Source organism: Carettochelys insculpta, chromosome 15 (assembly GCF_033958435.1).
Source record: "Carettochelys insculpta isolate YL-2023 chromosome 15, ASM3395843v1, whole genome shotgun sequence".
Taxonomy (NCBI): Eukaryota; Metazoa; Chordata; order Testudines; family Carettochelyidae; genus Carettochelys; species Carettochelys insculpta.
The window spans coordinates 22,685,199-22,700,214 of record NC_134151.1 but is presented as its reverse complement, the minus strand read 5'-3'; the positions used below and the strand labels follow the sequence as shown (position 1 = coordinate 22,700,214).

Sequence of the window (15,016 nt, the reverse complement as noted above, 5' to 3'; positions counted from 1 at the left end):
AATCCATAACTGGGCTGGATCAAATCTGGTCAAATCCTGGCCTTTGAAGGGCTGAACCCCCTGCACAGGCAGGACCCCCAGTGCCTAGCCGGCACAATCTAAGAGACCCACAGTGGCCCAAGCTGGGGAGATAAGAGCCAGGAAAGGGACTGTGCCCTGCTGGTAGGCACTGCTGAGCCCCACTCTGGCCTTTGGAAGCTAATATCAAGTCTCCCACTAGTTTAAATGGAAGCAGTGTTTGGCTCTGAGCTTATTAATTCTGTGTGTGGTTGAGAAATCAATCTCCAAGTAGTGGCTGAGGCCAAATATTCCAGGCCAGGGTCTATGATTATGAGGTTTGGTATCAAAGAAGTGTTCTGCATGTGAAAGTGCTGCAACACTTAGAGCTGTGATCAGGCCCTCTCAGAGGGCTAGAGAAGACTGTGCCACTTCCAGTTTTTGAAGACCTTAGCCATAAACAGTGAGACATAATTTGAATATTTTTATTAAACAAATACTTTCCTATCTCTTTTCTGAGCAAATGCACTAATTACTGAGGGATGCTCATAAAAACAACTTGTGAAACTTATCAAATGCCAAAAAATTAACTAGTGTCTAAATTTGAAGTTCCCTTTGAGCTTGAGGCCAAGTCTGAATGGCCCACCTCCCTGCTCGCATCTGATTGGCCCTGGCTGTGATAGTCTACAAGAAGCTCTTCATGGGGCCTGTTCCCAGGCCCACTGAAGGGGAAAGAAAGCTTCCCGTTGCTTCAGTCTACAGCAGTGTTTCTTAAACGATGTTCTGCAGGACACTGGTGTTCTGTGAACAATGGACAGGTGTGCTGCGAGCCTTTGGAGAAATACACTGATGCTATACATATTTTCTGTTATTAAAATCAGATGCAATGTTACTTCTTCATTGCTATGATGCCTGATTAAATTACTTCATTTTGTTTGTGCTGTATATGTTGCTGTTTGTGGGGGAATTTTATTTTTGGTCTGACAATAATTTTACATTTTTATAGGTGTGCTGCATAAAAAATGTTATTGTTTGGTGTTTCTTGGTCTCCAAAAGTTTAAGAAACACTGGTATACACTCACAGCAGTGGTAGAGTATGGATATTGCCTGTCCAGGTATATGAGTATATATGGCAGGGTAGATGGTGAGACTGTCAGGTGAACAGACATACTGGAACTCAGGGGTCTGTACTTTAACCAGCTATCTATACTGTACATCTAGTCAATGCAGCCCACCTCTCCATCTAGCAGTGCAGTGTCCTGCTGTCCCTCCATTGTCTTTTCTCACCACAATGAAAGACCTACCAACAGATAACTCTTATTTTGCCTGTCCACACAAGAAAGACACCTGCATCTGACTCCATTTCTGAAACTCATACAGGTTAGAGCCAAGGTGGGCAACCCAAGGGCCAGATGTGGTCCATTGGCGTTCTATGTGTGGCCCACTGTGATGAAGGAGGGACCACTTATGTGGCCCAGTCACTAGCCTAGGCTGCCCCTCACTGGATTCAGGCCTGTTATGTTGGTGAAAGAGAAACAGAAACTATGAACAAAAATAGTAACAGAGAGGAAGCTGTGCTAGTCTATACACTATCAAATGGACCTGAGGAGAGTTTTTAATTTCCAGACTAACTAAACAACACTACCCCAGAGACCATAAGGATGGAGAACCCAATGCAAAAGGTTTCAGATAACAAAAGCTATGCCCAGGAACAGAACAACACTTGTAACACAGCACATTGAATCTAGACCCACTCAGGGTCCCAATACTTCCACAAGAGGCCCCCTTTGTACCGCTCCCTCCCCGTTTCTGCCGCTGCAAACACGTCCCCCCCGCCGCTCCCGCCTGCTGTGTTTTCAGACAGTCCTTCAGCAGAGGAAACCCGGCCGCTGCCGCTCTCGGAACCCCAACAAAGGCTCCCGGGTCGCGGGGGACAGAGGCACTCGCTGCAGCAAGGGAGCGCTGCGCTGCGCGGCGCTCCAGCAGGGGGCAGAGAAAGCGCCCGGCTGACCCCGGGTTCTCGGGACCTGCGGGCGGGCTGGCAGCTCAGCACAGCGGCTGCCTGCTCCATGCAGCGGCTCACGTAGCCCCCGGGAGGGGGAGCTGTCCTGCTGCTGCCCGAGGCCCGGCAGCCGCGGGCGAACCGTGCAGCCCTGTCTCCTGCAGGGGAGAGGCGGAGCCTGGCGCCTTCAGAACCAGCCCACAGGGACTGGCCCGGGCGCTGCGCAGACTCCGCAGCCTGTCAACAGAGCGGGGCTCCCGTCCGGGTTACCCGGCCCGCAGCTTGTCCTTTGGGGCAGAGCTGGGCTGGCTTCCCCGCTGGCCGGGCGAGGTCAGCAGCCCCCTCTAGCATGCTCCGGGCTGACCCTCTGGGCCCGAGCCGTCGCCCGGAGCGGAGGCAGCGGCAGCAGCCGGAGCGGACGCTGGACACAATGGGAGGGCAAGCGACGGAGTGAAGGGGCTGCACCCCCCGCGCAGGCGGGTCCCCCGATGCCCAGCCAGCGCGATCCAGGAGACCCGCAGCGACCGAGCCAGGGAGGTAAGAGCCGGGGAAGAGACCCCTGGTGAGCCCCCGACTCTGAACGCAGCCCCCCGAGACTGCCGGCTGCTCCCTGACTGCGGTGGGGGGGCGCTCCCGGAGCCGGGGAGTGGGTGACTTGTGTCGGTCTGTGTCCGCCCATCACACGATCGCCTTCCGCTTTGTTTTCGAAATGAAAGCGAAAGAGGGGTGGTGGAGAGGCCAGGGGTCACCCAGCAGGGCCTCCGCTGCTTCTCCCAGCGTAAGGGTCCGGGAACGGAGGAACCCTGGCAGCTGGAAGCCGACAGACGGAGGGACAGAGAGGTGGACAACTCCGGGAGTTTTCATCCCCAGGATCAGCTGCTCCACCACCCAATAGGAGCCAAAGCCCAATAAGAGGTCAAGTGCAGCAGGGAGCCCTCATCCAGCCTGCACCGGACACTGTGCCACCACCAGCCCTGCTAAAGGGGTTGGTGTGTAAATGGGCCTTCAGGCCAAGAGGTGAGGAATAGGGGGGGAAGTGGGCAGGGGCGACTGGGATGTCTCGCCACCCTTCCCACAATCTGATGCCCAAATTAAAACTCGGGGGTGGTTAATGCAGCTCTCAAGTTAGCCCTGCTCTGAGTGTTTTTGGAGGGGGTTGTAGCCTACAGGTGGTGGCAGCTAGGCAGGGCAATACAATGAGGACCACAGCTGGACACTGGAAGGGTTACAGAGGTGTCTCCCTCCATACCCTAACTAGGCTCACTAATGTTTACAGAACAGAACAAAACAAAACAAAACAGCAGCCCTGTGGCATTTTAAAGACTAACAATGCAATTTATTAGGTGATGAGCTTTTGAGGTAGATAGCTGAGTTGTCAGCTTTTATTTCATTTTTTTCTCTCTCTCTCTGTTAAATTCTCTTTGTCTCTGTTATCAATCATCAGGATTTTCCAGATCGGAAGAAGTGGAAGTTCATCAACTAATAAATTGTTAGTCTTTTTTGTTTTGTGAAGATACACACTAACATGGTGATCTGTCTGAAACTAAATGTTTAGAGAGGTGAGAGTTCACTAGGGGTGTTAATTTTTTGAGTCCTCACATGACACCCACCCTTCCCCCTACCATGATAAACTCCCACAGTTGTCCTCCCTTCTATTTTTTCTATTAAAAAAATAGTATAACTTACCTTATTGCTGCCCACTCAGGGAATGGGGCACCATGTGCAACGGCATATCCTTGTAATTGGCTCTGCTTCATCAGGGTGACCAGGAACTTACAGGGATTCCTGACCTATATGGCCTACTCTGCCCCCATCCCTGTCATACTGCTGTCAGGCCTGTGCAGGGGATGGTGTGTCTGAATGAAGTTCCCTTATTCTCATGTGCCCTTCAGGGAATGTTGCCAGCTGCACCTCTTCCTGGGAACAAAGGAGCCAGAGAAAAGAGTAGGAAATGAATTGTTGAATCATACAGTCCATTCCCCTGCTGTGGCAGGATTACTCTGTAACATGTAATTTGAAAGAATGTGGTGCTTCAAGAAAGGCAAAAGATGCCAAATGGATATCGACAGAGGGCCCCCCAGAATGTCCAGACCGGCTTTCTGATGACAGAATCTGTTGACAGAGGTGTTCTGCCTCATGGTTGGGCAGGAAAACACTGTTGACAAAAGTGTCACATTCTGTCAATTTACTGTCGACAGAATGTCTTGGGAATGTGGATACTCCATGGGCTTTTGTCAACAAAACTTTGTTGTGTAGGCATAACCTTAAAGATTAACATATTTATTAGGTTAGGAGTTTTCATGGGTAAGACCCAGTTCCTCATGATTGTCAAGTATCAGAGGGGTAGCCGTGAGGTGAGTCTGTGCTCACGAAAGCTCATGCTCAAAACTTTTCTGTGAGTCTATAAGGGACTGTTGCTGTTGCTCATGATTGGAGTAGACAAATAGAATCAAGGGTTTACATAGCTGGGTGGGAGGTGGACAGAAAGGCAAAAAGAAAAAAGGTTAATGTGACTAGTAAGACCAGTTGATGAAGCAACTTAAGTAGGATATGTCCCATTCCTGCTAATATCAAAGGAGGGGAAATTGCCCTTGTAATCCATAAGATAGTTGAGATCTCTTTTAGCGCCTAGTTTAAATGTGTCAGATTAGCAAATGAGTTCCAATTCAGATGTCTCCTGCTGTAATCTTGTGGTGAAATTCTTTTGTAGAAAAATGACTACTTTTAAATTCATTATTGAATGTCCAGGGAGGTTAAAATGTTCCCCTGTAGGTTTATGCATATTCCAATTCCTGATGTCGGATTTATGTCCATTCATCTGTTGGTGTAGAGACTGTCTGGTTTGTCCAATGTACATGGCAGAGGGGCATTGCTGGCACATGATGGCATATATTACATTAGTGGATGTGCAGCTGTATGAGAGCCCCTGACGATGTGGCTGATGTGGTTAGGTCCTGTGACTTTATCACTTGCATAGATATGTGGACAGAATTGGCAACAGGGTTTGTTGCAGGGACAGGCTTCTGGGTTAGTATTTCTGTGGTGTGGCTGCTAATGAGTATTTTCTTGCCTTATCCAATTGCCTTATCTGTGTTGACAATAACATCCAAAATTAAAACAACAAATGGAATTTTTAAATTTTAGTTTATTTTCCATTAGCTTGGCTGTTAGTTTGCATATTTGCATTGTTTTCTGTTTGATTAACGGAAACAGACTCACCAGTATCATTTCAAGTTCTCAGTCACCAATACCAGACTGTGAAGTTTAGATTCCAAACACTGCATTCAAAATTTTATCTTGCTTTAAGCAAAACTCTTTCCCTGGAATTATGAAACCCCATTGAAAACAATTTTGGTTTTGTGTGAAAAAAAGCAAAACAGGATCTTGAAATAGATCTTAATTTATCTTATAGAAATAGATATAAATTTATCTTAAAATAGAACTCTGGGCCTCTGTTTTCCACAGTAGTAGTTAATAGATTAGGTCCCTGACAAGTATTTTAAAAAGTAATTTTATTTACAGATTGCATGAGCTCAATAGCAGGTACTCCTTCATTAGAATGCTACCACAAGCATTTATGCAGCTCCCCAAAGAAAAGCTTTATGGCCAACAGACAAGTAGCAGGGACATTCTTTAGCTAGTTCTCGACGTTTTAAAGTTGCAGAAGGCACTATGAAAAAAATCCTCATATAGTTTTAAGGAACTGTGATAAAGTTTTATAATCAGTTCTATTTTTCTTGGTTTAGATAGCTGTACCTCTCTGGGAAGCTGGCCCATCCAGGCATTGCTATGAAGTGTATCGGACCTTCAGAGAGTCAGAGACTTGCCTTCCTACTTGAGAATGCCCTAGTGAAAGAGGCCAGGATCTGGAAGGTGCCAGTTTTTCAGAATTTCACACTGAAGGTATTCTTTCCTTTTCTCTTTGGAAATTGCAGTAGGAGGCCTCAAGTTTTTCTGCACAATGCAGCCCTCACTCCTGCCAGCTGATCCACCTGTCCTCACCCCAGATTCCATGTATACTAAAATCTGCAGTGCTTGGTCACTTTTTATTCCTTGTCCCTCAGTTTCACTCAGATGTGAGGACAGCAGGATGCTCTGCAATCCAGCAGTTCAGAGTCAGGAAGCTAAATTCTGTTCCTTACTCTGCCATTGGCTCACTGTTACCTTTGGAAGCCACTTACCCTTGCTTAGTTTTCTTGCCTGCCATTGGGGATAATAATGCTTACCCATATTTGTTAAGTGCTTTGAGATCAAAGTGCAAAATTGCCTTTGAAAAGCATTTCAGTCTGTGTCCCTTCACAATCTCACGGAAGTGCTGCATCAATGCAAGGCATTATTATTTATTTTATTAATGAAACTGGCACTATTGTCTAATAATTTGAGATCAATATAATATAAGTTAATGCTAGATATCATCTCAATCAGTCCCTAGTAAATACTCTGTGCCTTTCACACAGCTCTAGTTGCTTTTATGTCAACATTTAAATGCATACGTTAAACCATTTACAATAATGTGTCAACAAGAGGAGAATAAGCCTGTCCTACCTCGGAACACAACCTCTCAAGAAAAGCTTCCGTAGATAGAGGGGCTTTGCCTCACATCCCATGGTAGCAAACGTGGCTTCTATCCAGGCCAGTGGTGGAGTAAATTTGAGAGAAAAAGAGCTGCACAAACAACATTTCAATGCACAAATCCTCTCAAGCCCTCACGATAAGCTCTGTACTGTCAGACTAAAACTATAACTGAGTGGTTGACGAGAGCCTTTAAACAGATTTTTAAATCTGAGTCCTCCCGAGTAAGTTGTGTTGTTTAATAAACCACCAGTTGTGTTTTGACTTTATTCCTCTTTCTCAGGGCACAGATATCTCTCCAGAAAATTATGAGAAAGCAGTTCTCTGGATTGCGGAATTAAGCTCCCAGTTCCAATTTTGTTCTGAAACGTTTGCCTTGGCGGTCAACATTCTTAACCGGTTATTGGCATCAGTAAAGGTAGAAGATTTCCTTCAAAACATTCTTTTATGATTTTACTATTCATGAGGGCTGCCATGAACAGTGTTCCCTGTAAAGTGAGTGCTTGGGTGGCTGCCCAGGAGAGAGTCAGGTGCCACCCAGCTGGACAGCATGTGTTTCTTGGTGGTACACATCCATACATGCCTTGATGTACATAACAAAATTTATTCCACACATGGATGGAAAAAATTAGAGGGAACATTGGTTGAAAATATCTAATCTGGATTCGATTTGTATACAAATGGAACTGGACTGCAGGTATTTGGAATCATTGAACCTCAAACAAGCACAGATCTCAGATTGCAAGAAGGCCCTGGCACATGCTAAACAAGTCAACCAGACATAAACAGGAGATGAACTTAAATTTGCATTTGAGTGCTGTCCTAAAAAATTACCCCTGAATTATAAGCCAAATGTAGCTATAAAGATGAAGGCTTTATGCTTGTGTAAAATAGTGGTGAAAAGTGGTTGCACAAATTACTTGCCCAATTGCTCTCCCCTTGAAATCAATGGCAAAATTTCCCATGGGCTTCACAATGAGCAGGAGAGGAGCCTCTCTTATGTATTACTACTCAGATTAATAACTGACATCAGGCAGAAGTTCAAGCCTAGAATATCCCCAAATTTACAGTAAATAAATAAACGGAGCCGTCACGATCTGCCTGGTAGCACTGCAGCTTAAAGCTTGCTGTACTGCCTGATCTAAGTACAGAATGCTGTGATACCTGTGTTCAGAAGGGGATACCATTGTCATTTTTCATGTTTTTGCTTTACAAGTAGAAACTAAAACTTTGGTCAAAGCAGGTTTAACACAAACTGAGGGTGAAATTTGCACCTCTCTAGCTGAATGATCATTGTTTATTTTCAGCTAGAACACTCTCATCTGTGCTCAATGTTTTGCTCTTTCCCCTTCAGGCACAAGTAAAATACCTTCGGTGCATAGCAATTACCTGCCTCATCCTTGCAGCAAAAACCAATGAAGAAGATGAGGTCTGTATGTTTTATTTAAATATGGTACATCAGATGCTTGTCATTCTTGGAAGTTACTCATGTTTCCTGGCTTTTGCCAATTTATTTTCTCTGCCCTTAGCTAACCTGTAAAGTGGGAACAGTAACACTTGCCCCATCATTATATTGTTTAACCAACTTTTGGAAAGTGTCATGAGTTCCTTGAATGAAGCATGTATATTATTGAAGTTCTCACCTTCACTTGTGCTGCTGTGATGGGAAATTGGGAGAGTAAGGAAGCCAAGACAGGGTAACAGTTCTTCAAAGGAAGGTTAGAAGATATGTATTTTCCTGAGGGCAGAAGATATGGCTCAACATCTACACTGTGGTTTGGGCCAGATAACTAAAATGTGGTTTGGTTCCCAGTTGGTTTGTTAAACACAAAAAACATCACCTGCTCGTGGGATACGAGCTAATCTCTGTGAGATAATTACCCAGTTATGATCATGTGGCTAACGCACTTGCAGCATTTTGAAAGCAAACCTCAAAAACAACAAACCATTTTGGACTAGTGGTGGTTCAAATTTAGATAAAGAATAAAAAATTTGAAGGCTTTGAATCATAGCTCAAAATTGCCTTTGATGAGCATAAAACTGCATCCTTGCCTCTACAGTATTTAAATGTGGCCACATCTCCCTCCCTGCCCAAACTGTAACCAAAGTAGAAGAGCTCCGAGCTCAAGGCCTTTCTAAAGGTCATGAAATAGAAGAACTCAGTATTGTAAATGTTGGCATCAGAAATGCGTTTCTCTTTGAAAATGTCAACATCCCTGAAACGCTCTGCAGAGATGTGCGTAAGTCTTCTCACAATACATACTATAAGGCTGCGCTTTGTAATATTTTCGCAGTATATAGGAGAAGTTGAGTCATTTGCCACAGGAAATAAGAGAACCACAAGTAAAAAGAACTGAGAAATGGGCTAGCAGGCGGCTTCAGGGACTATCAGAATAGCAAAACAATAAGGCTGGGGAAGTAGCGCCCTTGAATCTCTAATTTTATATTCAACAGTCACATCCCTCTTGGAAATATTTAGAATTCCCTCAGGAGGTATTTAGAAATCAGGTAACTTGGATTTAAACAGTTCTTGGCCTCTCAAAGCCCTCGTGTTAATTAGATCCCTCTTCATGCACAGACAAAAGAGTCAAACACAAGATTGTGTAGGAAGATGGCTTTTTTATTAATTATTGTCAATTTTCACAGGTAATACCATCAGTGAAGAAGCTTGCAGTGCAGAGTGGTTGTAAATGCTCCCCAGCTGAGATTTTGAGAATGGAAAGAATTATACTAGATAAGCTTCACTGGGATCTTTACACAGCGACATCTATGGATTTCTTAAACATTGTAAGCACTAAGGATTTTGCAAAAAAGTCTGCACTAGTTTTGTTTCTCTTTTAAGGAAACATTGTTTTTACCAAGTGAGAAAACACAGATGCATGTGCACTCACTCATACTCCTCCAGTGACTTCTAAGCCACACATTCTTAACTATCTGCAAGTCTTTTGAAGAATGTTCCAGTGAAAATGTCAATTTCTTTCATACACACTGCTATTCAAAACCTTTGTGTTTAAAAATTATTCAAGCAAACCCCCATTTTTAAAGGACAACTAAAACGGACTTTAAAAAGATTCCTGTACTGCACAATTATACTCAATTTTTTAAATTTTAAATACACACTGCAAAAATATTTCTAACTATTTCCGTTCTATTAATACTGTACATAGAAAGCTGTCGGAGTTTTTGCTACATTTCACAAGCAGGTCCTCTCAAACCATCTCTTTCCGCCCACAAATTTGATCCTTGCTTTGGGCAATTAGACCATACTGATCTGGCACTTAGTCACATTATTTGCTAAACACTTTATAGAAACAATTACACTTTTCTAAAGAAATGATCATGTGCTTATAAGGCAAAAATCACACGATAAGAACATATCCTAGGCTCTTTCTTTTTATGGTAAGGGATGGATATTTAAACCATAGTAAGCTGCTGATTGTTTGAAAACCACCTATCATAGCCAGATGCTTGGACTATGAATTTACCAAGGAAACACAAGCATTACAACAGATTTTACTCCTATCTGCTGGCTTGAATACCACTTTTTTACTGCATGAGTCAGAATCAAACCTCCTATGCTGGCAATCAGGATAATGCAGTGACGTCAGAATTTGTTAGAAAACACAGACCTTTACATTCATTATAAGCTTTAAAACAGTTTGATGGTTGGCAAGTACAACACAAACCTAGTTAACACATGGCAACGGAAAAAAAAGGAGATCTACACTTCCTCGTGTGGAGTGAAATTAGTTTGCACTTCTGGTCAATAACATATGAAATGTACACTGTAGACCTCTGCTTTTTTATATATATGTATGTATATATTTATCTTCTCTCCAGTTCCATGCCATGGTGATGTCCAACTGGCCCCATCTATTAAATGGGCTGCCTCAGATGAATCCTTCCCGCCATGTTGCGCTCTTGACCAAACAGCTACAGCACTGTATGGCGTGCCACCAACTATTGCAGTTTAAGGGCTCCACATTGGCTTTGGTGATCATCACCTTAGAGTTGGAGAGGCTGACTCCTGACTGGTTTCCTGTTATTACTGATCTGCTAAAAAAAGCACAGGTAGGAGTGAAAACGGCCTCAAACCATAACTTTGAGGCCAGCGCACAGATAAATTAATAAGTTGCAGCACCATATTTACAACCAAAATTTGCACATTTTGAACGTGCTTCTCAGGAGTACATGCGTACAAAAGAATCTCATCTCCCTTTGATACCAACCCCCTTAGTGTTAATGGGCGTCAGGTATTCCAGAAGGAGAGGATACACTGCAATTTGGTATAAGGGCCTTTTATTGTGGGTCGATCATATTAGACCCAATCTGCAAGGCAGTTCAGTTTCCATTTGCTCTCAAAGGGGACGAGGTCCTCCATTGTTCTCAGTGGGGACTGCCTGGTGCTGCATATGCTTGAAAACCTGCCCGTTGATATGATTTAGGATTCCCAAGGTCTTTCAGTATATTTATTTCAGCTAAAGCCAGTCTTTTCAAGATATGGCTAGATGAAGGCCACACCCTATCTTTCCGGAGCTACCTAGTTATCTTGAAATGGAGACACAGCTTGTATGTGCTCATTAAGAATGAGTTCACTGAGTATGAAGCTACTCTAGGAGTCAAAAATCTTTCCTTAACTCGGCCATTTGTTCATTATGTGACCTTGGACTAGTCAGTAACGATGGGATAATAATTTTCACCCACCTTTCATAAAATGTTTTGAGACTACTGATGAGAAACTCGGTCAATGCTAAGCTATTATTATAACCTTATAGGTTGGAAAATTTGTTACAGGATTTATTTCCTTTCACTGAATTTACTTAGAATTGTACATCAGTTAATGCTTTCACCAGAGAACAGAATAATTTAACCAAGTGGGAAAAAATGTTTCTTTTTCTTTCATTGCAGATTAGTAGCATCAAATTCATCCACTGTAAGGAGCTTGTGGATCAGCAGCTAATGCATTTACAACCATCCAATGCTGTTTATATTTTTAATCCTGCCAAACAAGCCATCCGAGCCCACGCCAGGGAAAAGTTACCTTACTGTTATGCTGAATTGAAAAATTTAAGTCAGATGGGTGCAACGGGCACCGTGAGCCAGCCAGATCCAGCAACTTTCACACCTACTTCCAGAAAAATTCATGAAGACAGCTTGGAGACAGATGAGTTCTATGATGGATTCAGGTACCTATACAATGAGGATGGTGTCCCAGAAGACGGAAGGATCAGCAATCTGAGGCAAGGAGAAAGTAGTTCCCCTTGTCCTCCATTACAGCCAGCTGAAATTAACTCGAGAAGGCTATGATTTTGTAGGAACTCAAAGTAATATGCAGTGGCCAATGGGTCAGATGAGTGGAATGCTGGATACCTCAAATGAAAGCATTCCTTGTTTTGAAAAAGCAACGCCAAAACCATTTACTTGCTGCCTTTTCAGTGTATCCTAAAACAACGGTGGCTGCTTTCCCTACCATTTTTGTATGATCTAAGCATAAATCTGGGTGGAAACCTCAACAGCCACCGAGAACTGAAGTCATACCACTCAGGGATTTAAATTTGGCAGATGGGACTATACTCTGCACCTGGACGATCTGATGGAACCACACTTCTTGGGCAGCTATTATTTCGACTCTCTCCCAGCATGACTTCAGCCTTTCCATTCAGACTATAACATTGCTCTCTGCAAGCTATTTCTATAATATGCACAGCTGTGGGTGAATTGACTTGTGGGGAAGGGAGCTCCCATTGCATAGACTATTGAAATATTCCTAGGTGGGACCAAACTTTTGATTTAACAGTGAACAAACATATGTCATGAGCACAGCCTAAGCCTCAATGTAGGAAATACCTATTTTATTTAGGGCCTGGTCTTGAACTCAAAAAGCTGCTTTGGCACCTTTCGGAATCAAGCCTTTAAGAATTGAGCCAGATTTCATTGCAACCCATGGAAAGACGCTCATGGGCTTTGCATCAGACCCTCTCACATTATGTGGTGCAGTTGAATTTTGCTCATACTCTAGCATGCAAACTGACTAACTTTTCATTTACAACTTACATATTTTTTTAAAATTTTGCTTCTTTGCGTTAACTACTAATTTACACAGGAAGGCAGTTAAACTGACTTCTGTAATTTATAATTTAGAGCAGCTTGGCTTGGCACATTTTCTAATGAATGAGTCCTCCAAGGGCAATTGTTACTTTATTTAAAATGGGGGCCAACACTTAAGCGGTTTTTTTTTCATATACTAGTTTGAAAACGTAAGTGGAATACTGTAGGAAAACAATTAGGCCTGGATCTTGCAAGCTGGAGCCCAGCATGAAAGGTAGTTGCCTGCCATCATACACAACTCAGCATAGCTCAACAAAGTGACAGCTCTGTCCCATTCACTTTCAGCTGTGCCGAGGTAAAAATAGGGTGGGACTAAGCAGAGACACAGCTGTATATGCCAGCCCCAGACTAATAGAGGGTTTACTGCAAGGCTCCCATTAGCTAAGCGGCCACGCTCTCTAATGCAGGATGAGGTTTCCTGGCAAACCTTTCCCTGCTCATCTCTTTTTTACCTTTGTCGTAGGTGTAGCTTCTCCCACAGCTACATTGTGCAGGCTCAATGCTCCGAGTGGCTGAATTAACATTTATTTTTAGGAATGTGCTGTTAAAATGTTGACAGTGCAAGCATTATGGTAAGGCCATGTTTGTGTGCATGAATGCATGCATGCACAGGTGTGTAAGCCACATTGTTGAAACTGCAAAATATGGTGCTAAATGCACCAAAATGTAGTGGCAAGGCAATGACAATGCAAATAAGAGCTGTGAACTTGAGCGCCTTTGGACAACCCTCAGAACACATGACGGAGTTGTACACCAAGGCAAGGGCTACCACAAACTGTGAATGCTGCACTTTACTCTAGTGTAAACCACAGATCTCCTTCCAGATTGAACAAGATGGTTTGTGAATCTGTGTGAGTGCAAGAGCGTGGTAAGTTTTGAAATTGGAATTACAAAATGATGCACTGTGCTGGCACAAAAACCCGTTCACAAGCCTTTCCAGGCATCTCGACTGCTAATTGATGGAGGAACTTGGAATGTTATTTATTAGTCCTGCCTAAGTAGCATAAGGAAAGTTTTCCTTTTGTGGTAAGACTGGAAAAAAAAACAAAAACAAGCAGCACCTTCCTTTTCTATCACAAACTGTGACTTGACTGCCTGATGTTCAAAGGGGCAAGTTAGCTTTTGTAGTTTTCATTAAACAAAACATAATCTTCAGTCTGGTTTTCTGAGTGTGTTCCTTGAGGTTAAGGATATAATGAAATTGGAACAGGGCCAGCTTCTGTCAACTCCATCCCCTTGTAGGCAACAGAGCTGGGTGTTCGTCAAGGGACACTTTGGTCCCATGGCCATTTTTTTCCTCTACACTGTTTTTCTTTTGGATCCTCAGCAGCAGTGGCCTCGCTGTAACTGGGCCGACACAAACATTGCACATCTTCCTTGCTGTCTGTGAATCTGTGGGCAGTCTCCTGTGTGCTGCAGTTTATCCTGCACAACTGCACAAAGCCAGATTTTAACCTCTCTGTATTCCATTCTCTCTCAGTTATCCCACTCTGTGGAGGATTTCTTCATTCTAAGGCAGCAAACTCACACTGAAAAGCCTGTTAAGAGACATCACCATTTCCCAAATTAAGAATGTGAACACTAAAAATAAATGGCAAAATTTACAACTGAACATTGCAACAAAGTTATTGGGGTAGCTCTGTACCTGGATAAGTCTGCATCACTGGCCAAACCCGTGTTCTAATGTTACAGCTGTATTTTAAATGTACCTATTAGACTTCTGCACCGACTCAGAGGGAAGCAAAATGGCACTTGTCAGTAGCCAGGGCTATGTTGTCTACTTAAAGCTGATCCATCAGAATATATAATACCCTATGTTGTATCACTCAGGACATACTTTCTATTCTCTTAAGAGCAGAAGATCTGCTGTAGCGATCTGACCCGAGCCACAAGGATGAAAAACAATACTCTCTTTGTAGTTATGAGGTGCATGCAAGAGAATGCAGCCTAGAGTTGTTAGCACCTCTTCCCTTAACAACTGGAGCAACTTTCAGTATTCTGTACTGTTATTTAGCTGTAATTTACCCCAACTGTCTTTGAAGAGCCCAGTAAGCAGCTGAAGTGTTGGTAATGTGCTAGACAATATTGACCTCCTATGGTCTGGCAAATTCTCTCATCCAGCACTAATCCTGAGGGTGCCAGATTAGAGAGGTTCAACTTGCACAACCTAATGCTGTAATGAGGGAAATAGAGATTTTTGAGGGTTGTGGGGGAGAGTGAGTATGGGGAAGAAAGGGGTATTGAATGATTGATTAGGGATTTCTTTGCTGATGTTCTATATGGATAGCCTAGCCTTGGTTTCTGCAGTGAGTCTTTGTAAGGAAATGCCAGAGGCTA

At 43.4% G+C, this 15,016-nt stretch overlaps 1 protein-coding gene across 1 annotated transcript; it reads left to right on the top strand.

Annotated features, from left to right (window-relative positions):
* The first annotated feature begins 2,057 nt into the window (after positions 1-2,057).
* CCNI2 (cyclin I family member 2) lies at positions 2,058-13,834 on the top strand. The gene is made up of 7 exons (XM_075009999.1): positions 2,058-2,536; positions 5,746-5,902; positions 6,855-6,989; positions 7,926-8,000; positions 9,218-9,358; positions 10,412-10,642; positions 11,480-13,834. Exons 2-7 carry the CDS (start codon positions 5,789-5,791, stop codon positions 11,876-11,878), a joined length of 1,095 nt encoding a protein of 364 aa, XP_074866100.1. The 5' UTR covers positions 2,058-2,536; positions 5,746-5,788; the 3' UTR covers positions 11,879-13,834.
* The last annotated feature ends 1,182 nt before the right edge of the window (positions 13,835-15,016 follow it).

Bases quoted from the DNA above. Each gene is read 5' to 3' on its own strand.
- CCNI2 (XM_075009999.1), top strand. From the start codon at position 5,789: ATGAAGTGTATCGGACCTTCAGAGAGTCAGAGACTTGCCTTCCTACTT. The intron at 9,359-10,411 runs GTAAGCACTAAG...TCTTCTCTCCAG, and splicing joins CTATGGATTTCTTAAACATT to TTCCATGCCATGGTGATGTC. The intron at 10,643-11,479 runs GTAGGAGTGAAA...CTTTCATTGCAG, and splicing joins ATCTGCTAAAAAAAGCACAG to ATTAGTAGCATCAAATTCAT.